Source organism: Acomys minous (assembly GCF_964271855.1).
Source record: "Acomys minous genome assembly, chromosome: 8".
NCBI lineage: Eukaryota > Metazoa > Chordata > Mammalia > Rodentia > Muridae > Acomys > Acomys minous.
Genome location: NC_140489.1, coordinates 47,060,787 through 47,088,269, shown reverse-complemented (window position 1 = coordinate 47,088,269; position 27,483 = coordinate 47,060,787). Strand labels below are relative to the sequence as shown.

Here is a 27,483-nt window from a genome sequence, read left to right as displayed (position 1 = left end):
AGGACCAGACAGTTTCCACAAAAATATATTTAATAACTTGTTATATAAAATCAAACACAAAATTTTATAATTCAAACTCACTTCTAACAGGGAGTGCTTGTATTTAGGAAAACTAAACTAAAATATATACATATTCACAACACTTGTAAGCACAATTGAGCTATGAAACTTACAGAATTCTACATTTACAGCTGGAAATTCCATACATTTATCTGTGATCAAGTTTTTGGCGCTAATTATGAACACTGTTAAGCCCAAAGCAAGAAAAACGGGATGGAATGACATAGTTTTCTATATGAACCTTTATGAAACACTTCTCTAAGATAAAAAAGGTATACAAAATTTACTTAAGTGACGAAGATTTCTTATGGATCCCTGATTGTCATTTTTGGCAACTTAGCCCAGCCTGGTGGAAGGCAGGGTACTCTGTGGTCAGGAAGCATATGCTGTGTCTCACCAGAGCCTTGTTATGGGCTCTGGGTCAAAGTAAGGAAGCAGTAATAACAACAGTCATGCATAGGCTAAGGCCTTGTGTTTAATAAATGTATCCTGAAAGGTTGAGCTCCCTGCTTCAGAGGTGTTCCTTACATTAGGGAGGAGGGGAGTAGATGTCACCATACACCACATACAAGTTCATCACAATAAAGGTCCCACGTCCTATTCTGTACTCTGAATTACACCCATGGCAATGGTTAGACCGTCACATTGCAGGAAGTACTCACACCACAGTAAGCACCTTTTCAAAAATGTGCTCTGCCCTCTTCCTTTTTCTCAACACAAAGTGAGTGCTCCATGAAGAGAGTGGGGTTTGCTACTTAACGCCTGATTATGGCGATGTTCTCTTCCTGTACTCTTTTACATCAACAGTATTCAAAGCAGTTTCCTAATGCAGCATTTGGAAGCATATGCCGTATTTGCTCTTAAGTGATAAACCTGGTTTTTTGGTTCAATAAAAGAAAACTTTCGATAACTAAATATATGTAAAACTAGAATTTTATAATTCCAAATAGTAAGTTGCCTTTATTAACCAAAGTACTTGCTTGTAGTCACCTATCTGAAAATATTTTAAAGCTCTTACAAAACGTGTATTGTGGTAAAGTTAACTTAAAAACTTCTTGCCATGCTGCTGGGCATACCATTGCTGTCTCTGTTTGCGGGTTTCCAGCTCAGTGAGAAGAGCCTGTCTGTAGGCCTCGTACAGCTTCACAATCTGCTCCAGCTCCTTCATGAAGAGCAACTTCAGCATTCCCTGATAGGTGTCCAGGTCAGCCAGCTGGAAGAGCTCCCACTTCAGAATGTGGTCATATCTGTTACAAGACACAGTGTTCATGCATAATACATAAGTGTGCATTTACAACAGTAAACATCTAATATAGAGATATTTTATTAAAAAGTAAAACTGTTATTTTGAAATCGTTGAGTTAGTAGTACTTGCTATCTAGGTACACTAGTTTGGGTTATTTTGCGCTAGGGAGGGACCTAAGCTGACCTTGCACTCGTCAGTGCAGGGAATCCTCTTGCCTCACCCTCCTCATCGCTAAGAAGACAGGAGTACACTAATAATTACGCATGGCTCCAAATACACTATTTTCCCCTTCCCTCTCTTTTTAAAATTAATTTCCTTTGTTTGTTTTTTGAGACAAGGTTTCTCTGTGTAGCCATGGCTATCCCAGACTCACTTTGTAGACCAGGCTGGCTTCAATGCAGAGATCCACTTGCCTCTGCCTCCCAAATGCTGGATTTAAAGGCGTGTGCCACCACCGATAGCTCATTTCCATTTTTTATGTGGATGAATGCTTTGTGTGCATACATGTAAGTGCACTGTGTGCATGCCTTATGTCAGAGAAAGCTAAAGACGTGAAATCCCCCAGAACTGAAGTTAGTTTTAAGATAACATATGGTTCCTGGGAACTGAACCAGAGGCCTCTGCTAAATCAGCAAGTGCTCTCTCCCCAGGCCCAAATACATTTTTTTTTAATTGAGAGTCTTTTGTTTTTTGTTTTTTAAGATTTATTTTTAGCCGGGCGTGGTGGCGCACACCTTTTATCCCAGCACTCGGGAGGCAGAGGCAGGCGGATCGCTGTGAGTTCAAGGCCAGCCTGGTCTACAAAAGTGAGTCCAGGACAGCCTAGGATACATAGAGAAACCCTGTTTCAAAAAACCAAAAAAAAAAAAAAAAAAAAAAAAAAGATTTATTTTTAAGGGCACGGGTGTTTTTGCCCCCATGATAATAGCTGTGCAGCACATGAATGCTAGTGCCCATAAAAGAAGAGGGCATTTGATCTCCTAAAACAGGGACTTTGTACCTTGGCAGTGGTGAGCTGCCAAGTGGATGCTGGGAACTGAACTTGAGTCCTCTTCCAGAGTGGCCAGTGGTCTTAACAACTGGGCCATCTCTCCAGTCCCAAATATGCTAATTTTTTTATGGAAGGGGGAAAAAAATCTGTTAAACATTTCAGGTTAAAGAATGTCTGCTTATTTTAAGAATCAATTTTACTACTAGTCCTGGGAACCATAAATACCAACTCCAAACTAATAGTTCTTTAATTTCCAAAAAGCACATCCTATGCTCTCCGTAAGTTCATATAAAGTTAATGTCGAGAACCTGGAGTACTTCAGAGCACACCGTGCTTACAAGTGATGGTGCAGAAAAGCGGGCACCGTCACTGGTGCCATTAGCTACAGCAAACAAAGAGAAGATGAGCCATCATGGTAGGCCAGATACTCCTGAGGATGAGTAACGACAACTAAACCCAAGGAAGGCAGGTTTGGGGAGACGGCTCACAGGTTAAGAGCATGGAGTACTCTTGCACAGGACCCGAGTTCAATTCCAGCACCCTCATCAAGTAGCTCCCAATCCCCTGTAACTCCAGCTGCAGGAAACTGAATTATTTTCTTTTGGACTCAAGCTACACTCTATATATCCATGGACAAATATATTCATACACACAATTTGACATTATGTTGATTATACTTATATGTGTCTTTTGATGCTTAAATGGCTCAGGATGAGTTGGAACTACAAAACCAAGGTAGAAACTTACACTTCAAAAGGGAGGAGCTCAAGAGACAACAGCATAATTCAGTTTTCTAATTTACGGATGAAAAATTCTGAGAGCTAAAACAAAACAAAAACAAAAAACAAAAAATATCCTAATTATCGCCTGCTAAACTGTTCAATGACTAACAGTTCAGAAAGGCAGAGTTCTATGTAAATACAGTAAGTTGTGTACCGATGTGATGCTGATGTCATATCTCTAATCATTGCAGGGCAGACATAAAGAAAGGTTTTTTTTGAGACAGGGTTTCTCTGTGTATCCTTGGCTGTCTTCGAACTCACAGAGATCCACCTGCCTTTGCCTCCCTGAGAGCTGGAATTCAAGGTGTGCGCCACCATGCCTGGCCATAAAAGGAAACTCTAATTACAAAATCTAGTGAATTTATTTTTAATAGTCACTTATGTCCTACCTAATGGATACTTTGGTAACTCATTTGTCATTTTATTCCAAAAAGATCATCTATCTAATATAAAAACATACATGGCTAAAAAACAAAAAACAACAACAACAAAAAAAAGAGAACAGAACAGAAAGTATCCTGAACAGCTACTGTAAGCAAGCTGCCCAGACTGCACAGTGCCTGCCACACACAGGGCCAGTTGTCTTGGGCGTGTGCACCACAGACATCAGCACAGTAGGCAAAGCCACAGGCAAGCGTTTCACTGGACTCCCACTTTCATTCTATTCTGTGAGGACTGAAGGTTTATTACTAGACTAATTTCTTTGCAGAAACCTGGATACTGTCCTTTCTAAGCACCTAACTCCTCGTGGTCAGGAACTGGAGTTGCATAAAAAAGCAGTTACATGTCAAGTGGCGCCTAGAGCTGCTGTCATTCAGGTAGTTTAGTTTACTTACAATTTCTCTGAAATTCACTAGTGATTCCTAACGAAGAACTTATCCTCAGAGTGTCTGCTTTGTTTCACCAGTATGCCAAGCCCTCAACTGGGTGCTCTTTTGGTTATAAATACTGTATCATGTTACATGTTAATCTCATATAAAAAATATAAAGAAAAAAATTAAATGTGTCATATTTAGCATTCTTATATATTCATTACCAGAGGTCTGCACACAAAGTAATGAGGATTCAGACATCTTTGAAGAATTCTTACTTCTAATTAAAGAGTCAAACTTTATAAGTTCTGATATTTTTTCTTAACTGTCACGCAGAAACCCAATATTATAATAAAAAAGCACAGCACTTTTTTTTTTTTTTTTTTTTTTTGGAGACAGGGTTTCTCTGTATACCCCTGGCAGTCTTAGAACTCAGACTTGCTCTGTAGACCAAGATCTCTGGCCTCAAGCTCAAGAGATTTGCCTGCCTCTGTCAAAGTGTCCAGGTCCGTGCCCCACCCCCAGGCAAAGATGGTTCTTCGTAAGTCTAGCTTGTTAGAGACCCCAAAGATGCTGGTGCTGTGTGCTCACTTACTTCACAGGGGCTCGGGCATAAACCTGAAGCCAGTCAGGAATTTCTGCAGTATGGTAGGGATTTGCAGGGACCAGGAGAGACTGATTTCTTTCCGTTTGCTGTGGCTGGTACGTGATGGGAGGAGGCTGATCATACCGAGGTACACTAAGAACAAATAATTGACATTTATTAAAACAGAAGCCCTTTACCTAGGCCAGAAATGCTGATCACACAGTGGTGTTGTTGTTGTTTTACCAGTACTGCCTAATATTATTATCAGGCCTATAATTATTATTATGGCAGTATAACCTGCTAGCAATCAATCAAGATACAGACACCTGTTATATTTTACAATAGCCTTAGTTAACCTGGGGCAGGGCAGATATTAATCCCCTAAACTACTTCCCATAGTGGGGGCAGTTATGGAATTAAGTTAAATTAAATGTATTGCTTCTCAAGTCTCTGATGGGGTTGAAGACCAGATAGTTTTAAAATTAAGCTTAGTTGTTTAGGAGTTAAGAAGATACTTTTAGTTCAATAGATTTGAGCTTTGATAAATATTTAGTTCAAAACTCACCAAGAGAAAACAATATTTTCTTCAAAGTTGCCAAATACCTTTTGATTAGACATTATGTAAGTCTTACATATTGGTTTTTATAATTTTTCATAATTATTCCTACTGTATATTTTAAAATGGCCTTTTATTTAGAAAGGGGGAATTGTTGGTCTGATGTATTGCTTTTGCTGTCACACCTGGGCAGGGCAAATGAGATAGGCATGGCTAAGATTCCTGGGCATGGGGAGACAGAGAGAATCTTGGGAAGAAGAAAGACCAGAGGAGCAGAGAAGAAAAGAAGGTTGCACTATCATGGGTTAGGTCGAGAAGCATGTGGCCGGAATGGATGGAGGATTTGGCCCAGATGAAGAACATTAGCAAGTATATGGGATTATGGATGGGAGATAGCCTGACAAAAATTATTAGAAACAGATGGCATGGGACGTAGTTAGAGGATTAATATCTGCCCCAGGTTAACTAAGGCTGTTTTAAAATATAATAGGTGTCTGCATCTTGATTGATTGCTAGCGGGTAATACTGGTAATACTGCTGTAATAATGATTAATTATAGGCTTGAAAATAAACATTTTAGGCAGTACTGGTAAAATAACACTACAGCTTTTAAGAATCTTCAACATGCTTTTTGATCAAACTCTTATCTTCTACCCCTAACAGAACTTTCCATGATAAAGGTGTGGTTTTGTTTTATTTTTTTAAACTATACTATCTGGAAGTACACTCCATCTTATTTTGGAAGCTAATATGCTGCTAATGATAAACAGCCATGTTGAGGGAAGTTGAGAAAGGGGCGGCTCCCACTACAGCCTGCTTCAGCCCTGGGCCCGCGTCTCATCCTGGTGCCTCCTCTGCCTTGTTTCTTCCTCAGCCCCTCTGGCACACCCCCATTCTGCATGCCTCAAGCTACGATGGAAGGGGGGGGGCGAATGACTACTACAGGCCATGCATAATATAATGGCTAAGCAGGCAATAGAGTTAGAAGAGGAAGAACCAATGGATACTTCCAGTGTAACTCACATAACACTACAAAACCCTGACAGAGGCTGGCCTATCGCAGAAGGGGCAGGAAGACAGGATGAGATGCTTTAGATGGGGTTGGTAGTGTACGCTGATATTGATAAAGAGCAATTGATGCTCTCAAAATTTAATAAAGAAGAAGCCATGTGTACTACAATGATTCATGAACTATCTCATGTTCAGGAGAAAAAGATCTTCTGTGGCATAAGCACAAAGCAACAGTCTCCCCCGCACCACTTTATACAACAAAAGTGGAATTGGAAGACCTGCAAGCAGGCAGAGAAGCTGGGAAAGGTGCAAGAGTCCACAAAAGGGCCTGATGGGACAAAAGACCAAGCAACGTCTTGCTTGAGAGGACGAGTTATACTCTGATGTAACCACAGGACAGAGGAAGCATGGGGTCTCCCACCAGACCCTGCGTACTCAGGTGTGCAACCTGGAACTGAAACACAGGTCTTCATAGGTGAAAAATCCAAGAGACTTGTGTGAGGATGAGCTGGTGCCCCTTTGTGAGAAGGCTGGTCCCATCTGGGATCTACGTCTCGTGATGGATCCACTTTCTGGTCAGAAAAAAGGCTATGGAAAGGAAGCTGCCCAGGAAGCAGTTCAGCTGGGTTAAGAGCTATGGAATTCATCCTGGCAAACACCTGGCAGTGTGCATTTCTGTGGCAAGCAATAGACTTTTTGTTAGAGCCACTCAAAAGAATAAGATTAAAGAAAACATTCTGGAAGAGTCCAGTGAAGTCTCAGGCTTCACTGAGGGTTTGGTGGGCATTATTCACTATCATCAACCTGATGGCAAAAACAAGAATCGTGAGTTCTGCCTCCTTGCAAATGAAGAGCACAAGTCAGCAGCACACGCCAGACGCTGCTGATGAACGGAAAACAAGTGTGGAGGAAGGAAATTACAGGTGCAGTGGTTTGAATAGGAACGGCTCCCAAAGACTCATGGATTTGAAAGCTTGGTCATCAGGGAGTGGCACTACTGAGGTATGGTCTTGTTGGAGAACGTGTGCCACTTGGTGTGGGCTTTGAAGTTTTGGATGCTCAAGCCAGGCCCAGTGTGTGTCTCCCTGCTGCCTGCAGATCCAGGTGCAGAACTCCCAGCTCCCTCTTCAGCACCATGGCTGCTGCACACCCCATGCTCCTCTCCATGACAATAACGGACTGAAGGTTTGAAATGTAAGCCAGCCCCAACTAACTGTTCTCATTAGTAAGAGTCACCATGGTCATGGTGTCTCTTCACAGCAATAGAAACCCTAACTGAGACACAGTTGAATGGACTGACCCTGTGGAAGAATCAGATCCAGAAGTGATGGCTACTGTACTTTCATTTTTAGGAAACTTGGCAACTACGGTGACAGAAGAAATATTTGAAGTGTCATTTTCTGAGCTTGGAAAACTGGAGTGAAGAAGATGAAAGATTATGGATTTGTTCATCTTGGAGACAGAAGAGCTGCTGTTAAGGCTATGGATGAAATGAATGGAAAAGAAACAGAACATGAAGAAACTGAAATTGTCTTAGCTAAGCCACCAGACACAAAAGGAGTGCTGAGCTCCTAGACAGCTCCTCCTCCCCACATGAGATGGCAAGGCCATGGTGGAGGGAGAGGTGGCTATGGCTACCGTCCAGATCACTGCAGCTATAGAGACTTTATAGTAATAAAGGTTACTATGGTTGTGATTGTTAGACCTACCATGGAGCCTATGGAGATCCCTACTAGAGCTAAGATGATGGCTATGCAGTGAGAGGAAGAAGAGGAGGAAGGGGAGGGCAAGGTATTCCATCACTACCAAGGAGGCAGGGAGCACCACCACCAACAGATAGAACTGGTTATTCACAGAGGGAGCACATCTGGGACCACCAAGAGGCTCACTGAGTGGCAGACGGGTCCTGCAGAACAGCAGAGGGGCCGTGGTTCTTGTGGCGCTTGGGGCAATCGAGGGGGCAATGTAGGAGGCAAGAAAAAAGCAGATGGGTACAACCAGCCCAATTCCCAAGTGTCATGAGACCAACAACCAACAGAACTGGGGTCCTAGCTCACAGATCAGCGGCTGCCTCAACAAGGGTAACTATTCTGGTAACTGCGGTTACAATAATGACGACCAAGAATTTTATCAGGATATTTAGAGGTAACAGTGGAAATAGACACAAGAGCTTGAAAATAATACTGGCAAGATAAGATTGGCTCTAGACTTGCATTCCTCAAAACAAAACTGGCGTAACTGTTTCATCTTTAGCCGTTTGTTGCCATCTGTATCAGCAGCAGAAGTCACTATTGTATGTACACTCAAGGCTTTCTATTTTTCTTTTCATAAATGCTTTTGGACGTAATCAGGCCTGCAGAGTTCCCTTGTTCTGGGGTTCCAATGCTCTTATCATTCCAGGCTTTATTTCAGCTTCATAACAATCTGTTCAATCAGAACCTTTGGCTTGGACAGTTGTGTGTTTATGGGTTTGGAATAGATTCCATAGGTGTATGAGGTATGCTGTAAACAAAAGTACAAGCTAGTGCTTTGCCATAGTAGTCTTAAGAAATTAAAGAAACTTTTTTTTTTTGGTATTGAAACAAAGCTATGACTGTATGTTTTCCACTCCTAGAAGCAGATTAACTGTGTTTTTAAATTGTTTTAACTTCATACCTTTTTGAAATCTGTCCTACAAAATTTATTTGGCTTACATGTCTTCGATGTGACTGTATTTCTAATTTCTTGTTTATGTAAAATTTCAATAAAATTCAAAGAAACAAAAACAACAAAATCCCAAGTTAATCTCTTCTGTATTTTAAGACATTTCTTCTGGCTGGTATTTTTGTTTTGTTTTGTTTTGTTTTTAATAGCCTTAAAGGTTATTTAAAAAGTTGAGTCTTAGTTGTAACCTTTATACAAGGCTTAAATTATAAGCATAGATTGCTGCAAATTACTAGTACTTTGCATATATATATGTGTGTGTGTATATATATATATATTGCAAAGGATTATAGCTTTTTCTCAAAACAACAACAATAAAAGATGTTTTTCTTTCTCCTGTTGACTGAAGGTGAGGTTGGGGTTTGTACTGCAGCAGGACTCGGCACTAGGCCAGGTTAAGAAAACAACTGGGAGTTGACTAGAGCCTATTTTAAACCATAGAGAATTTAAAAAGATCATGTTTCAATTAGCTCTAACAGCCTGTGTAAGCTGAGCGGGGAGGGGTGGTTACATAGGAGCGAGGTGTTCATAGAAGGCTGCTATGCAAAGTACTGAACACCTGCAGGCTGCAATGGATTCTGGGAAACCAAACTGAGCTGTTTCAGACATAAAGACAAAACTTTAATGAGCCTGCCTCTAAACATAAAAGACATGTGAATATTTTAAAAGGTCACTGCTTTCTTAACTGGCATTAAAATAAGGTCTGGATTATTTTAACATGGTTAACAGTTCAGTTTAAGATTATTTATGTGTATGTCTGTCTCTGCTTCCTCTCTCTCCCCTCACCCTCATGTGTGTGTGTGTGTGTGTGTGTGTGTGTGTGTGTGTGTGTGTGTGTGTGTGTGTGTGTGTACACCCATGGAGGCCAAAAGCGGGCATCAGATCCCCTGGAACAAGAGTTACAGGCTGCTGTAGGACATCAATGGAAGTCCTAGGAACCAAACTCAGGTCCTCTCAAAAAGCAGCAAGTGTTCTTGATGACTAAGCCATCTATCCAATCCCAACAATTTAAAGATGAAAGCTAGTGAATGGTATCTTCAACATTTTTCAACAGTGGGATCAGAAGGAAATGGTAATTGATACAAAACTGAAATCAAATATACCTGTGTTTGTGTTTTTGTTTTGTTGCAGTTTTAAAACAAAGTCTACCTAGGACTCCATAAAGACCAGGCTGTCCTTGACCTCACAGAGTTTCTCAGCCTGTCTCAGTCTCCCAAGTACTAAGATTAAAGGTGCGTGACCACGCCCAGCCTGTGCTCTAAGCTCAGTTTAACCATTTACAATTTGTATGAAATGTGGGTAGATCTGCCTTTGCTTCTCTAAACCTCATTTGTAAAAGTGGACAAATAAATTCTTAACGCAGACGTCTTTTCCCAAGAGTTAATGAAGCAACGTAAGTCACACGTTCTGTGTAAGGACCATGCCACACAATCAGAAAGTTACTGATACCACTATGTGAACTGCAGAGTGCTGGGTCTCTCCTGCCTAACATCTACGAAGCTGCTGAGAGAAACAATCTCTGGAAAAATGCATTATGAGCTCTACAATAATGCAAGGTTGAGATAAATGAAGTCGCCTTTCCAATCTGGTTGTAAGCCTGCTACTGTGCGACAGCAAACCTTACCCATGGCCTCAATTCTCCAACACCGTCATGAAATCATTCAATAAACACCGACTAAATGCTATTAGATATAACCATTGGAAAAAAGTTTCAGGTTGATTACTAAATATGAAAATGCAAAATGTTTAAAAGAAATACACCGATAATGTCATCCTCGAGGTGGTAATTCTCAACTATATTCTCATGCTTTTAATGATCCTAAAAAAATTATAGATATCCTCCATAGCCAACACATTGTATTAGGGCAGGTGATCAGCATGCTTACGCCATTTCCCCCTTGTACTCAGTTCTTGCAGCTTAAACTATTTATTCTTCACTATTAAGCTAATATAGGTATATATGTACTCTGAAGTACAGTGGATTAATCAAGTTTCAAGTGCTCGTCAGCCACGTATGACGACTACAATATTAGACAGCACAAGGCTTAAGTATTATTTTTAAAAAAGATTAAAGAATTACTGGCTATATTTATTAAAAAGCTAGAATGTTTTGTTGGATTCCAACTTTTACTTCAGTAAGAAACAACAAAAGATCATGACTGGAGTTGAATTAAAAACAGCAAGATAAACCAGGTGTGGTGGCGCACGCCTTTAATCCCAGCACTCAGGAGGCAGAGGCAAGCGGGTCTCTGTGAGTTTGAGGCCAGCCTGGTCTACAAAGTGAGTCCAGGACAGCCAGGGCTATTACAAAAGAAACCCTGTTTCAAAAACCCACAAGACAATGTTAAAATTTCAAAGTATACTTTGACTTAATAGGAAGTGGGTCTAACTTATGGGAATTTAAGATGAAAACACAGGTGTCGTATTAGCCTCAATTACTGGCTATCTACAACAAAAACATTCTGACATCTCTTCTAACTGGAATCTTAACAAAAAGATAAATTTGTTTCAGGTTGCTCAAAGAAAAATACTTTTAAAAACTTATTATTAAAAGCATTCCTTACTAAAATATATTAGGATAAATACGAACTTTGAAAAATAACTATTTAAAACCTCAAGCTTCAGGATACTTATCTCTTCAAACACGAGGGTGATCTCAAAACAGAGCACTGAAAATGAAGCTGCCACTTTACCTGGGGGCACAGGGGTGCCTGTATTGAGCTCTTTTGTTTGTGTGATCCACATAATAGGTTCCAAATTCTGATGACTCTACTCGTTCCCATCCGGGAGGAAGTCCTTCTCGCTCAAGAGGGTGGCTCCAGTGAGTGGTGTTTGTATTGTGATCTATGTAGTATTTTCTCCCTCTCATTGTCCAGTCCACAGACCAGCCAGGAGGAAGGGGTAAATCTTCAGATCCATGGTTAGTTAAATTCCCTAAAGACGTAGCAGCAACTCTCCCAATACCTGAGGAGAAAAGGAAATGGAACAAGTATTCAAATATCTGTTAAAATTAATTATTATGTCAGTATAATTTCCACAAAAGTCACCATTACTATTAAATTAGCAAGAGAAAGAAGAATGGCATTTTGAAATGAATATATGTTTTGGCTTATTTGTTTGAATCTTCCATTACCAATATTTATACTGCTAAAGGAAAAGTGAAAAAAAGAAAAATCTCAGTCAAGATGTAAGACTTGACAGTTCATCTAAAAAAAAAAAGTGTAAAACCATTCACAGTTTATAATTTTATAAAAAGAATCTAGCTGTACCCCAGAATTGTTAAGTAAGATTATCAAGGCAAGTTGTAAGTCAATATACAAATAAATCAAATAGCCTTGTGCTGATCACAACTAAAACAGAAGTTAGTGAAACAATACCACTTATAATGGCTCTAAAAACAAAAACAACCAAGTTTCCAACTGAAATATACATTTTAAAGTATATACTATATATTTTATATTCAACTAATCAAAATGTCTAAGGAATGGCAATAAACTCATTTTTAAACTCTCTTGAAATCATACTGACAGTGTAGTGGTGTGCACCTTTAATCCCAGCACTCAGGGAGGCAGAGGCCAGTGGATCACAGTGAGTTCGAGGCCAGCCTGGTCTACAAAGCAAGTGCTGACAGCCAGGGCTGTCTTGAGACCCTGTACTGAAAATAAAAATCAAAAATGAAAAAAAGAAATTATACTGACAGTCATAATATGCTGACATGTCAGAATCTCCTGCTTAGGTTAGGGGAATAGTGTTTCTGTCAATCATTTCAGTATCTATGTAAACAGCAATGACAAAAAGTCATTTTTAAGAAACATTAAAATTAAGGTGAATACTTCGATTCAAACTAAAATTCAAAAGGATGAAATGTAAGTTTATAAATATAGGTTATTGGAAGGTGGTTTAAAAACTGTATTCACTATACAGCATACAAATGATAAATGCAAAAAGCTTGCCACTAGCATTACTGAACGGCTGACGATAAATTAATATCGACACAGTAGGTGTCCTAGTGGATGCACAGGTCAGAGCAGAGTACTAGACTACACAGCTGCACTCATGAACATGCTCCCTACTTCCTACCCTGAGAGATTATGAGTAAGAGAGAAACCAGGCATGGTGACTCTTGCCTGTAATCCCAGAATTTGGGAGAGTATGGCAGAAAGAATGCCGCAAGTCTGATGTCAGCCTAGGCGGCACAGGGAGTTCTAGGCCAGCCTGGGCTAGAAGGAGAACCTGTCTCAACCCTGCCCACACTATCCCACTCCACCCAAAACAAGGAGTGGACGAAGTGCAGGTAATATATTTCCTTTATTTAGTTATACTTAAAATAGTCCTGGGTCCTACAATCCCAGACTACCTGGAATTCACCTGTCTTTGTGAGCAATAATTTATGGCAGAAAGGATGGTATATGACTTCTGAAATTAAGATACAAATGACCGTACATGTAGCTTCTATCCTTATCAAGCGCATGTGCTTCCCCTTGGATCACTCAGAAGAAATGTCATAAATAGTAGTGCATGAAATAAGGAACTGCGGCCTCCAGCTATAATTAAAGCCTCTTCGGGAATGTTTTCTAAACTATGTGCATCTCAGGAAGTGAGTATTACCACCCAGGTGAGACACTGACAGAAGTGAAGCCACACAACTTCACAAAGGCCCAAGTGAGAAACACCCAGCTGAGCTGCTTCTGACATCCAACCCACATAAACTCAATTGTCTGTCATGTCACTGAGTTTAGAGTAACATACAAAAGAATATCAGGAGAGATGAGAAAAGTATGTATAATTCATTCACACATACAGGTATTCATACTACTGAAATGTAAAAATATAAAAATTAGTGAGACTGGTTATTTACAGAAGGAAGAGGATAATGACAGAAATGATTTTGAATTGCTGGATAGCCTTGAACTATGTAGGCCAGGCTGGCCTCAAACTCAGAGATCTGAGAGTAAAGACACAAGCCACCATGCCAGAGAAATGAGTATCAACTCTCAACAGAAATCACTATTTTCAATATGAAAAAATATCTGCAAGCACAACACCACAATGTGAATATACAGAATATTAATACAAGCAAGATAACCAATGTGCTTGAAAATGATGTATTTTTTGTCACATGTTCTACAATAAATTTTTTTAAAGCAAAAAGGAAAATCTAGAATCATTTAAATCACCAATGAATGGTATAAATGGATGGAGCTGTCTCCAAAACAAACCCCAAATGTCGTTCCTGGATTTGGAAACAATAATCTATACAGTCGCAACAAATCCAAGTTGTGGTTCCCAACACTGAATCTTGGCCCCTGTCAAGAGGAAGCAGAGTTCCTGGAGGGTGCTGGGAATCAGTGGTTGATTCCAACTCTGACACAGGACAGGCACCAAAGGGGTCTGGAATATTCAACCATCCAGGCACATGAGCCAGCATAAACAACAACAGAGGCTGAAGGACACCAATCCTGAGGGGACTTTAGTGTCCACCAGGGTGCAAACAACAGAAGTATCCCCCTCAGCAACATAGTAACTTACTAGCCCTAGGTCTAGGTCAGGAATCACAGGATGAGCATAACATTTTATAGTCTGAAAACTATGAAAATAAAATATGGAGGTCACCTAGAAAGTTCCTATTGTCCAAAGTTGGGTAACAAGTGACTCGATCACATTGTAACCTTAAATATAAAATAAACATATATAGTACAGAATGAGAGAAAAGGAGAGAAAACGTCCTTAGTGAAGATTTCACCTGTGTAAATACTTAGAGAAAAATTGCACATACTTAGATATCCCCCCCCCAACAAGCTTGATAATACTTCCCTTCTTCAAAGTACATTAGTATTAGTTGGGCGCAGTGGTGCACGCCTGCAATCCCAGCACTCGGGAGGCAGAGGCAGGCGGATCACAGAGTTTGAGGCCAGCCTGGTCTACAAAGTGAGTTCAGGACAGCCAAGGCTACACAGAGAAGCCCTGTCTCGAATTTTTTTTTCAAGTGCATTAGTGTTAGTGACTCCATAAACAGGGGTATGGAAAGGGGGAAACAATGAAGTGCTACGGAGAAATCTGCCACAGTGACATCACATGGGTTCCACGTGCCTCTTTACACACTAGATGGTCTTCTTTTTCTTTTTTTCCATCCTTCTTCCTTTATCCCTTCTCTCCTCCTCCCCCGCCTCTCAAAGCCAGTAAAATAAGTCAATCAGGAGGAAAGTATCAGATGAAATTCATATTGTGGGATTCTACAAAAGGTAGGACATGAACTCATCAACACAATAAGGATCACAGAAAATACAGAGTTGAGACTGTGGCAGAGACAACAGAAGGCTACAGAGACATGAGTGGATCTTGGAACAGAAACTGTCTATTAATGAAACAATTAAACCTAAATATTGAAATTAAAAAACATATCTATGAGGTCATGAAACTATCCCACACACACAAAAAAATTCATTACTTGCTTGGAAGTGGCTACGGTATCACTTCATCACTCTGGAAATAGTAAATAAACAGACACCTAGTGTTTACACCATCTTTCCTAAATGAACAATCACCAAAGCACTTATAAAAGAAAACTGTTTTAGAATTCCAACTTATAAATTAGAAGAAATGACAGAATTAAAGTGTCACAGTTTGAAAAATCCAACAAAATGGATCATTACTGAAGGCCCAAAAGCATCGAGTAAGGCTGCTGGAGGACTTCTTGATCTGTAAACCAGGCTGAAATCAGAGTGGGGTCAAAAGGTCAAATGTACCAACACAAAAAGAGAAGCCAGTCACAAAGCCTTCTCTAGAACTCCTGGAATAAATGCACGCCACACCACACCCATGAGGAGCGCCACAGAGACTCACTACCATTGCACATTAAAGGGAAAGAGTCTAAGAAAGGTATTTTACTGAAGTCCATACAATTTAAGATCAAATAGTGAACATTGCTAACCATATAATTTTAGCAATAAAAGATCAATTTTACTCTTCAAAGAAAAACATAGTTGCTATCAGTAAAAGCAAGCAAGCGAGCTACCAATTCTGAATTAATCAATATGAAAAAAATAAGAACTTCAGTTTCTAAGATACAATTAAAAAATCAGTTTTCCATAAAATTAAATTAGTCTCAGAAAACAGTAACTGGTATTTATTTGTAAATGAACAGCTCTAGTACTATACTAATATAAAGTAAGCATGCACAAGCGAACGGCAGCATTTTCCAAGAAGGATCAACTAGCACTTTGTCTTCACCAGGCTTCACTGGGCATGGCTTCCAAGACCTTACCAACCAGAACGACTCCTGACACCTACATGTGGAAGTAAAGCTTGAAAATCCTGGTTTCCAAATTCAGCAGTCCCTACAGCCAGTAAAGTGGATTCCGGCGTGCTAATGAGCTCCACAAGGCCCACAGTGGCGGACTCCAAGCTCTGTGCTCTTAGGTTAGGCTGTCCGTGATGGACCCTTAGTGTTGGACTAACTGCTGCCTCTCCTGCTCAGCAAGGGCAAGGCTGTGTCTACAGTATCAGCTCCTCACAAGACGAGCCTGTTAACTAAACACCTGCACATGCACTAGAGTAAACCCAAATTCTGTCCTTTTAGATAAATAACGTGTGATGCTTTCAGTGTTTGAGTTCTTAAAATTTTACTCCTTCAGTGATCTTTAAAACTTTAAATACAAGTTTAAGACCAACTCAATAATTCAGCTAGGCTGGCCAGCCAGCAAACTTTGGGGATCCATTGGTCTCTGGGAGAAAAAGTACTTGCCACTAGGGCAGATGGCCTGAGTCTGGTCCCCAGGACCCCAGGTGGAAGGAGAGAACCAATTCCTGCAAGGTGTCCTTTAACCTCTACACATGCCCTTCTGTGTGATTGGGAAGTTGTTTTAAAAATCTGCCTTTATTAACAAAACCATATCCGACTGTTCCTAGGAGAGACTGGTAGAAATTTATAGTATTCCCTCAATGATATATTATAAACTAGAATTTTAAGACAAGATTTCACTTTGGTATTTCATTTCTTCATATTTAAAATACTGAAATTTAAGGAAGAAACTAATTACAGGTTGAGTATCCTTTATCCAGATGCTTGTGACATAGTGTTTTGAAGTTTGAAATTGGTATGTGTATATCTTGGACATAAGGCAGCAAATCCAAACAGCAGATTTGTGTGTGCTTTACATCTCTTATTAAACAGCCTCGGCTGAGGAGCCAAAGCCAGGACTTGGTGCGCAGCTCAGAGCTGAAGGGCGGTAGGCCCCCAGTGCAGGGTTGGGGATCATGTCCACAGCCTTCACTGCCTCCTCCTCTTGTGCCAGTAAGTTGATGGAAGTGCCATCACAGGTCTTAACTTCAGGGAGGTCGACTACAAGGAGATGCAGGTGGAAGAGCTTGTCTGAGAAGACTCTGGAGTTTGCAAAGCTAAGTAGAGAACAAAAGATGTTGCTATTGCCTTATTACACTGCTGTCATGAGCTGGTGTTTACAGTGTTCCCAAGGAGTGGCTTATCTGCACAGCATGCAGCTCAAAGCTCTAATTCAACAGGGACCTCAAGCCCCCAAACTTGCTGCTGGTTACAGGAGCGACAGTTCTAAAAATCTGCAATTTTGGTTCACCTTGTGACATCCAGACACACATGACCAATAATAAAGGGAGTGCTGCTTGGATGGTGCCTGAAGGTAGCAATTACAGCAAAAAGTGTGATGTCTTCAGCTAGGATATTATCCTTTGGGAAGTGATAGCATGCCAAAAAGCCTTTGATGAGATGCCTGGCCCAGCTTTCCAAATCTTGTGGCTGTTCGTAGCGGTACTCAACCACCACCCATCACAACTTACCTGAGCCTACTGAGAGCCTGATGACCTGCTGTTGGTCTCAGGACCCTTCACAGTGCCCTTCAATGGAGGAATTTGTGAAAATAATGACTTGCTTGATGCTGTACTTTCCAGCAGCTGATGAGCCCATACAGCATCCTTGTCAGATGAAGGGCAGAGCAACTCAGCCACCAGCACAGGCTCATTCATGGACATCACTTCTACAAATACCAGTAATAAAAGTGACACTATTATGGAGCAAGTTCCTGCCACAAATGATACTTACTATTATACGCGTAGAGTCAAAACTGTTGAAAATCAGGCAAAGCAACAGAGGGAATCTGGACAACTGAGCTTGGGAGCCTCTCGTAGGAGCAGCGTGGAGAACTTGCCCCCAAACTCTGAAGGCAAGAGGAAGAGTGCTGACATGTCTGAGACAGAAGCTAGGATCACTGCAACCATAGGCAACAGGCAACCAAAGCATAGATCCATCCAAGACTTGCCTGTCACTGGGACAGAGCCTGGTCAGGTGAGCAGGAGGTCATTCAGTCCTAGTGTCAGAATGACTACAATGACCTCAGGACCAACCTCAGAGAAGCCAGCTCGAAGTCATCTCTGGACCCCTGATGACTCCACAGATACCAATGGCTCAGATAACTCCATCCCAATGGCGTACCTTACACTGGATCTCCAGCCCAAACTCCAAAGAATCCATGACAGGGTTTGAGCTTGTAAAATGGCACAGGAATAAATGAAAGCTCAAACCGAAATCACATTGCTACTATAGAGAAAGCAAAAACTAGCTGCAGAATTGGACCAGGATGAAAAGGACCATCAAAATTCATCTCATCTGGTACAGGAACATAAAAAGCTCTTAGATGAAAACAAAACTCTTTCTACTCATTATGAGCAATGTAAAAACAACTAGAGGTCATCAGCCGCCAACAGCAGAAACCACAAGGCACTTAATGATTCTCTAGGACTGCTAAATTTTAAAATATGCAAAGACTTTTTAAAGAAAAAAATCATATAACAACTCATGAATGTTAGCTTTTTGGAGTGTTCTGAATTTGTTGCATTAGTTACGTCAGTTATTTTTCTTCTTATGGTCTCTTGTTGCATATGATGATGGACAGGCAGCGTTCTCACTTTAGAGCACACGCAGTGAGCGTGGCTGTATATGCATGCCCCTGGTGTGAGCTACTGACAGGTAGGGTAGCACATTGGCTTCTGTGTACAAGCATCATCCTTTTCTCTGTAGTAAAAGATGGAACCTCAAAGGTTTTCTTCTTAAAGCTCATCTCTAAAAATCTGGGTTTTCTCCCCAAAAGGTGGTATGCACCAACATAAAGACAGGGTATTATAAATAACTGGTGGTGCATTCATTATAAAGGACACAACGTTTAGTCTGAGTTCAAAGATAGGGTTTTTTGCCAACACATCCTACATCAATACTAAACATAGTTCCATCTATTATTAATGGTATCTATTACTAATGGTAAAGATAAGTGGTGGCAGCTGTGTTTAATAAAAGCAAGGTTAGTGATTTTCATTGGTCATGAACACTGGTAAGAGATGCTGAATAACTGTTCTTTTTTATGCCCCAAGGATTTTCAATTCTATGTGGAAACAGAAACTTTTTAGCCTTTCAATATTAGCAGCAATGAAATTTAAGAAAACATGATACAGCTTAAATGATCCTTCCTGCAACAATTATTGAACTGTTTTATGATATATTTGAAGAAAATTGAAAAATAATACAAAATAAATATTTGGCCCTGCTAAAAAGGCTTGAACTTAGATGTCTGTTTATGATAACAAATAAGGTACAAAGCAGGCAAATCAGGAGACCTGTGTAAAAGGTAGATTTAAAAATAAAATTATCCCACTTTCTGTAGATATTTGGAAGGTTGATTCCTCTGAAGCCTGCTCTGGAATGCCTCACACTTTTAAGAGAATTTCAGCACTTACAATGAGAATATTTATATTGTTATTGTAACAATAAGTTTACTATCAACCTTCAAAAAATAACAAAGGTAATAATAATAAAATGCCATTGAAAAAAATAATTCCCTAAGATCTATTTTTTCAGTCCATGCTAGCATGTTTTGATCCCAGTACAAGAATGGCTTTTAAACAAGGATGCCATCAGTCTCACAGTCGAAGAGAATCCTTGGGAACTGAAAGTGTAACTGCTGGGGTCCTCAGATGTCTATCGTGTTTCTGCCCTATCTCAGATGAGCACAAGAAGCTATTAAAACTGTGAGGCACCAGAGTACGTGAGAAAGTCATATCCCACTCTCCACTCTACTGTGGAGAATGTTCTGACCATTGGCTAGATCTGGGTAGGGGTTTAAAGTTTACCGCTTGTATTGTCCTTGGCTGGTGCCATAGTTTGAGTGGGACCCCTGGGCCCAAATCTGCCTATCATAATGTTCTACTTGTAGGCTTCTAGGACCCTCTGGGTCCTTCTACTTTGCTATTCTCCCATGCTTCTCTCATCTAGAGTCCCATTTGACCATGTCCCCTGGAGGGGGAGACCTGGTGGCACTCAGAGGAAGGACAGCAGGCTACCAAGAAGAGACTTGATACCCTATGAACATATACAGGAGGAGGTAATCCCCCTCAGGAACAGTCATAGGGGAGGGGAATAAGGGGAAAATGGGAGGGAGGGAAGAATGGGAAGATACAAGGGATGGGATAACCATTGAGATGTAACAAGAATAAATTAATAAAAAAAACTGTAATTGAAAAAAAAAGAAGCTATTAAAACTGTTTTTAAAAAAGCTAACTTTTCTTCCATTATGCTTTCAGCTCTAAGATTTATAATGAATCCTTTCTGTATACAAACAGTAAAGGTAAAGGACAGTCTATAGTAACATGTGCCTTCCTCAAAACCTGTAACTGGAAAGCTCCCGGGAGCCAAGTGTCTTCTTTCACATAAATAAAGGAGGTTATCATTCCCAAGTCCTATTAGGTGAAGTGACTGTTGAGCTCAACATTAATAGTGAAATAAAACAGACACAAAAGATAGCTGTAGGTCTCCCTGACGTGCTGCCAGTGCCTACAGCTGGCACTCCCCCGCAGAGGGGCATGCTCTCTGTTATGCAGCCTGTCGAAAGTATATCAAAATATGAATACTGAGGTTTGACTTTCCATTAGATTCTACATTACATTGTTGTAGTCTCATTTCTTGCCAGAACTCTATTTTGGAAGATCATCTTACATCTAAAAGGAAATTTTATCATTAGCATCATCCTATGAGGAAACTTGATAAAACTATTAAAACAGGCAAATAGAAGAAAATGCTAGATTTACTCATGATACCAATGTCAAAAGCAGTTGGTTGCTTGTTTATGGTCAGTGCCTTGGGGCTTTGGTACTCAAGCAGTCCTGGTCAGCCGTAGTAAGTGCACTGCCACACTCACATGAGCATGACGCCATGCATACTTGAAATCCATACCAGTTTCCTCGGTGTCTCTACCCATACATCCTTCAAATAACCAAGGTACCAAGGAGGCAATTGTGGCACTAATTCTTGTTCTACAATTTATTCAAGCCTCACTTTGGGTAGAAGTAGCAAACAGACAGACAGATTTGCTAAAACAATGTTCAAGAACAGACGCCAGTGGCATTTTGTTCTCCCATCCAGGAAAGGAAGGACATTTGTGTAATGTGGAGGGAAATCTGTGTTCTTGGCTGAATAAAGTCAATTAAGAATGTTACCTTACAGTCACATGGCATACTAAAAAGATCTGCTTAAAGTTACTTATAAATGGTTGACTTTTTTTGTTGAAGTATTTTTTAAAGAAGTCAATGTCTTTTTCCTTCAAATTTCAGTTGTGCTCTTAATTCTGCCTCCTGCTGCAGCCAGTACAGTGTTTTCTCGTGTGTGTGTGTGTGTGTGTGTGTGTGTGTGTGTGTGTGTGGTCTTTAACACCCAACTCCTCTCTTCATATACTAGTAAGTCTACTACTCCTGTTGCTCAGATACTGTGATGCAGAAACTCTTGTGCACACTATATAACTGACTTGATTTATTTTTGTTTTTAGTAAAATTTAGAGTGTTAAAAAATAATAAAGACAAGATAATTTCATATAGTATTTTCAGTGCGGCCGCCAATGAACTATGAGGGTTTCTCTTATCATCCCAGCACTAAGAAGAAAGAGGCACAAGGATCATCCCAGACTAGCCAGGACCAGGACTATACAGAGGGACACACACACACACACACACACACACACACACACACACACACACACACCCCATTGCATTTTTCTGGAAGTGGGACAGTTAATCTATTGGAGCTATCAGTGACATTTACACTACACACACATGGGAAGGTGAGGACAAAGAACATCAGTGTTCCCAACCTGTAGGTCACGACCCCTTCTCACAGTGGCTGCTTAAGACTATCAGAAAACACAGATATTTACATTGTGATTTTTTTCTAAGATCTATTTATTAAGTGTACTGTGTTTTGCTTGCATGTGTGCCTGTATGCCAGAAGAGGGCACCAGATCTCACTATAGATGTTTGTGAGCCACCATGCAGTTGCTAAGCATTGAACTCAGTATCTTCAGAAGAACAGGCAGTTCTTTTTGTTGTTGTTGTTTTGTTTTTTGTTTTGTTTTTTTGAGACAGGGTTTTTCTGTGTAGCCTTGGCTGTCCTAGACTCACTTTGTAGACCAGGCTGGCCTCGAACTCACAGCGATCTGCCTGCCTCTGCCTCCCAAGTGCTGGGATTAAAGGTGTGCACCACCACCGCCCGGCTTTTTTTTTTTAAATTATTTTTATTTTATGTGCATTAGTATTTTGCCTGCATGTATGTCTGTCTGAGGGTGTCAGATCCTGGAGTTGCAGACAGTTGTGAGCTGCCATGTGGGTGCTGGGAATTGAACCCGGGTCCTCCTGAAGAGCAGTCATTGCTCTTGACCGCTGAGCCATCTCTCCAGCCCCCCTAGGCAATGTTCTTAACCTCTGAGCCATCTCTCCAGGCCTACATTACAACTTTTAACAGTAGCAAAATTATAATGATGAAGTATTAACAAAAATAACTTTATAGTTGGGGTCACCATAACATGAGGAACTGTAAGAAAGGGTAGGCAGCATTAGGAAGGTTGACAACCACTGATCTATATTAACAATAAACACAGCTATTATTTCTATTCTCCTTCAGCTAACAAATTATGTCATCAATCTACACAGATTTGAAATCTCTGAATTAACTCACTCAGTCATTTAACAGCATGCCCTTGGTACCAAGTGCTATGCTATCTGATTCTTTCTCCCTTATCTCTCCAACCCTTCTAGGGACCTACTTGGATGTGTCCCACTTTCCCTGTCCCTTCCAAAGATATAAAGCAGATCTTCATTAACTTGCTTTAAAATATTAACCACTGGCTGCTAGAGATGACAGGTTAAGAACACTTGCAGGGCTTGCAGAAGAACATGGCAGCTCATAACTGCCTATGACTCTGCTTCCAGGGGATCAGGCTCTCTCTCAGACCACAGACCTCGAGGTGCCGAGTGCCTGCAGAGGCCACAAGAGGGTGTCGAAGCCCCTTGAACCAGAGTCAGAGGCTGTGAGTTGCCATGCGGGTGCTAAGAAATGAACCAGGTCCTCTGAAATAGCAGCTAGTGCTCTTAACCGCTGAGCAATGGCTTCTTTGTTTTGTGTCTAAGCTTTCTGTTGTTGGACTACAAGTCTCCATTTTATTCTATTATCATCTCTTCAATTTACCACCCCTACTGTTCGCAGTGGGTAGTGCCAATTTTTCAACTAAGACGTCTTTCTTCTCCCCGTTAATGCCAAGTCCAAAGCCTACTTCGGGTTCTGGGTGCTCCTTGGGGCACGCATTCCTCTGAGTAGTGCTCAGTAACACTCACCTTTCTGCTGACCACTAGTTGTCTCAGGGATATTGTGTGCGTGCTGGTTTCGTCTCCCTAAAAAGGTATCCCAAGAGGATCAAAAAAATGCTAAACACATAATTGATGGCCAAAACTGTTGTATTCCAAACCCTTAGGTCAGTTCCTTAGAAGCTGTGGCCACTAGAAAGCAAATCGGCCTCACACACTTATCTTTATTCTGCCAAATTGAAAGCCTGAAATAGACTAAGTGGGACAAAGCTCTCCTTTCGGCTTGCTCCTGTTCATCCACAGTAATGAGCACTTTAGGAATCAAGTGGAGCTGCAGTGTCCTCAGTCCCCTCCTTGGAGAAAACTTCCAGGTCAGGAGGTGAAGCACGAGCAGCTTTCTTAATCACATAATCAGTATTTCCTGCCTGCTACAAAAGGCATGTTTCACACATAACTAGCCAGTCTTTTTGAGCAACCTGGGACATAGTGACTACAAATAGTGAGGTTTAGAGAGCTAGATCATTACGTATGCAACTGCCCACACTATGTATACCTAATACAGTCTTGTCTGCCTCTATTTTTCTTTCCTGGGTTTAAGACCAATTTGCCTACAGACTTATCCTTCTCATTCTACCACATCTAAATATAATTTCAATCTAACCATTTGAGACATTAAATTTTTCTTTTCTTTTCTTTTCTTTTTTTTTTTAAGCAGTCAAGATGGTCTTGAGAAAAAGCACCAAGTTCAATATGATGACATAGTAAACAGACACAAGAATTCTATCATTAATTTTAAGTTAAAAACTGGCTGGGAGTGGTGGTGCACATCTTTAATCCCAGCGCTTAGGAGGCAGAGCAGGTGGGTCTCTGTGAGTTTAAGGTCAGTCTGGTCTACAAAATAAGTCCAGGAGAGCCAGGACTACAATCCTGTCTCAAAAAATAAATAAACAAACAAAAATAAGAGTATAAGTTAAAAACTACTAGCAAGCAGGTGGAAGCAAGAATGACAAAATGCAAAATTTTTTTCTCTAAGAGTTTTCTTTGGTTTTTCTTTTTTGCTTTTAGAAAAATTCACGGAAGATCACCTTTTTACTAGAAATAGCAGTAAGAATAAACCAATGTGCTATTAATTATGTCAAGTTACCTGAAGTGTGCCTCCCTTGATTCTGTGGCATTCTTTGGAAGAGCTCATGGTTGTATTCATAATATCTGTAGTCTTCTTGTGCACGATCTCCAAGTGGACGCCTTCTCTGACCATCAAAAAAGTTATCTGAATAAAAGAATCGGGAACCAGAGTCTCCATTTTCAACAGCAAAATTAACTTCTGTTAAAAATGACTGTGATGAGCCATACTCTCGAGGAACATCCGCCAGGCTCCTGACAAGGTAAGAAGGTGCAGACAGTCTGTTGCTTTCTCTTCTCATGACTTCATGAGGCGTCCTTTGAATTGGAGTTCTCAGAAAACTCTGGTTTCTTGAGACTATTCCATCACCAGAAGTTGAGAAAGCATTAGTGCTTGAATCAGGAAGACATATATCAGTCCGTCTAGGAATTGTTGGACCGTGCCGAATGAATGAAGGCATAAGATCTCCAAAAGAAACAAAGAATAAAAATCACCATTTCAGTAAAGGAGTACACTATTCTAAAGTTATTCATTTATGTCTACTATCCTGAGATCAAAATAACGAAGGGCTTTAAAAAACCAAATTTTACATTTTAAGACACTACTAGTACTTTAAATTGGGATTCTTTTCCCAAGCAAATAAATGTATAATCTGCATTAATGTGCTAGGTGTTAGCTCAGTTACAATCGAATGGATGCTGTATGATACAATGTCAGTAAGACAGAAAATAATTAACCAATGCAGTCACCAGCATCATATATGACTACAGTTTGGCTGTTTTCACCTGATTTTAGTATTGCCAAGAATCTTTCTTCATGCAAACACATTTTGTTAAAAAAAAAAATCCCTCCAAAACATACAAAGGCAGAGTTCTTTTAAACGATTTTTATATTAATAGTTTTGTCTTTCTACTCTCAGAATTACCTAGTTAAAAGTACAATGGTCAAAACTAGAAAGCAAAGCTTTTCGGTGTGGAAATTAAAAACAAAATCATCTAATTCCAAAGAGGCACACAAACGCTGAGTTTACTGAAAAGCAATGAGCTTGGAATTATGGCTCCTTTAAGAACAGATAATTCTGAACAAGATAATGGGCTGCTGAAAACAATGTGCAAGCAGCTTAGATGTTCTCAGAGAGAAAGCAACTACCTTTAAAATGCAAAGAAATCTGGATATGAAGCATATTTTCTGAATTCATTCAATAAATTACATTAAGGTGTCAAGACAGTACTAGAATAACTTAATATTGGAGTAATTATAATAGTCAACGACAGAAACTGTATCAAGTCATTAACTAAAAGAGTCAACTCAACATAGTGCATGATTTCAAATAACGGGGTTTATTCTCCCCCCGTCCCCAAGACAGGGTTTCTCTGTGTAGTCTTGGCTGTCCTGGACTCACTCTGTAGACAAGGCTGGCCTCGAACTCACAATAGATCCGCCTGCTTCTGTCACCCTGAGTTTACAGGGTGATTACGGGCATGTGACACTGCACCCAGCTTCTAATAATGTTTAATAAACCTTATTTGTAACAACAACAACAACAAAAAAGCTATGACCTAAAAACAGAAAAACAAGCTTTTAAAAATAGTTTCAAGGGGCTGGTAAGATGGCTCAGCGGTTAAGAGCACTGTCTGCTCTTCCAGCGGTCCTGAGTTCAATTCCCAGCAACCATATGGTGGCTCACAACCATCTATAATGAGATCTGCGCAGGCATACACACAGGAAGAACACTGCATATGCAATTTTAAAAAGTAAGTTTCAAGTTACTGACATATCCACCCCACTGACTTTGCTGTCAAGCAACACAACCTGTAAGGCTTGACACATGGTCACAATGGAAAAGTATGCTCTCCACCCCTTTCTGCGTGATCTTGGGCAAATACTAGGAACCTCTGTGAAAAGCTTTCCCAACTACAAAATGACGTAATGCTTAATTTAAGTCACAGGGTTACTACGAACTTCCAAGAAGGAAACCTGCACGACACAAGGGGCCCAGCTCCTAGACCGAGAACCAAAGGATTAGCTCCTCCTCGTAACTATTCTGAATGCGCCAGCATTTTCAAAATGAAACTCAAGACGTTCAAGTTAAAAACTCAGAGTCAAATATTTTAAACGGTGGCGGGGGGGGAAGTTATGGAAAGAGATGGAACATACTCTAGAAAGAGGAGGGAGGAAGTAACTTGCCTGCTGCTACGGCAGAAATTATTCTGAGTACTTTGCTTTTTCAGAATTTTAGGAGCAAAGCTTATTCCCGATACTTTGAGAAATGAGGCGGCTCTGGGTAGTTGGCTACACTGACCAGGCTCTTCCCCCTCAAGTCTGTGTCCCACTGCAGGACTAAGGAATTCAGCCTTCTGCTTGGTGCTACTCAGGGCGCAGGCAAGTGGCGCCTCGGAAGGTCGCAAACACCGGGCACGCCCCGACGTACCCAGCAGAGAGGTGGCCGGGTCTGAGCACCTCTTGTCCAACACCAGGGACAGCCATGCATCTCCTAGAGTCTGTCGTCCAGCAACACCCGGGGCAGCGCTGGGTCCCCACCCGTCCCTGCCCGCGACACTCACTCCGCAGCAGGGGCGACGTCTCCTTCTTCACGTACTTGCCCTGCACCTCGGCCGGCTTGGACACCTCGTTTTTGGTTTTCTTGCGGGACAGCATCCTCGCCGACGACGCCCGCCTCCGCCCCAGCAGCCTCGCTCGCTAGGGCCGCGAGCCCGCCGCCCGCCGCCGCCTCCCTGGCCGGCGCCGCCTCCGCCTCGGCCCTCCGCCGCCCGCGCCCGCCCGCAGGCTCCGCCGCATGTTGGCGGCGCTCAGCGCGCCCGCCGCCGCTCAGTCGCAGGGCAGCTCCTCCCGGGAAGTCAGCCGGCTCAACGACGCCGCCCGAGGCCGCCGTGGGACAGGGCCGCGGCCGCCCACCAGGGCCATGGTCCGCCGCCGGGAGCCGCTACCGCTGCGGCCACCGCCTAC

At 41.1% G+C, this 27,483-nt stretch overlaps 1 protein-coding gene and 2 pseudogenes across 4 annotated transcripts; 2 read left to right on the top strand and 1 right to left on the bottom strand.

Moving 5' to 3' along the window:
• Positions 1-12: 12 nt before the first annotated feature.
• Positions 13-27,483, bottom strand: SAV1 (salvador family WW domain containing protein 1). Of its 2 annotated transcripts, none has more exons than XM_084791365.1 (5): positions 27,081-27,479; positions 24,538-24,981; positions 11,441-11,711; positions 4,487-4,630; positions 13-1,307 (listed from the first exon to the last, which is right to left on the bottom strand). In XM_084791365.1, exons 1-5 carry the CDS (start codon positions 27,172-27,174, stop codon positions 1,100-1,102), a joined length of 1,161 nt encoding a protein of 386 aa, XP_084647491.1. In that variant the 5' UTR covers positions 27,175-27,479; the 3' UTR covers positions 13-1,099. The 2 variants fall into 2 exon arrangements, with proteins under 2 accessions (XP_084647491.1, XP_084647492.1); XM_084791366.1 differs by lacking the exon at positions 13-1,307 and adding an exon at positions 1,344-3,118 and having other exon boundaries at positions 27,081-27,483.
• LOC311602796 (heterogeneous nuclear ribonucleoprotein R-like) lies at positions 4,638-8,835 on the top strand (annotated as a pseudogene). The gene has a single exon. The product of its transcript is annotated as a heterogeneous nuclear ribonucleoprotein R-like (transcript).
• On the top strand, positions 11,722-20,047 carry LOC311602793 (mitogen-activated protein kinase kinase kinase 7-like; annotated as a pseudogene). The gene has a single exon. The product of its transcript is annotated as a mitogen-activated protein kinase kinase kinase 7-like (transcript).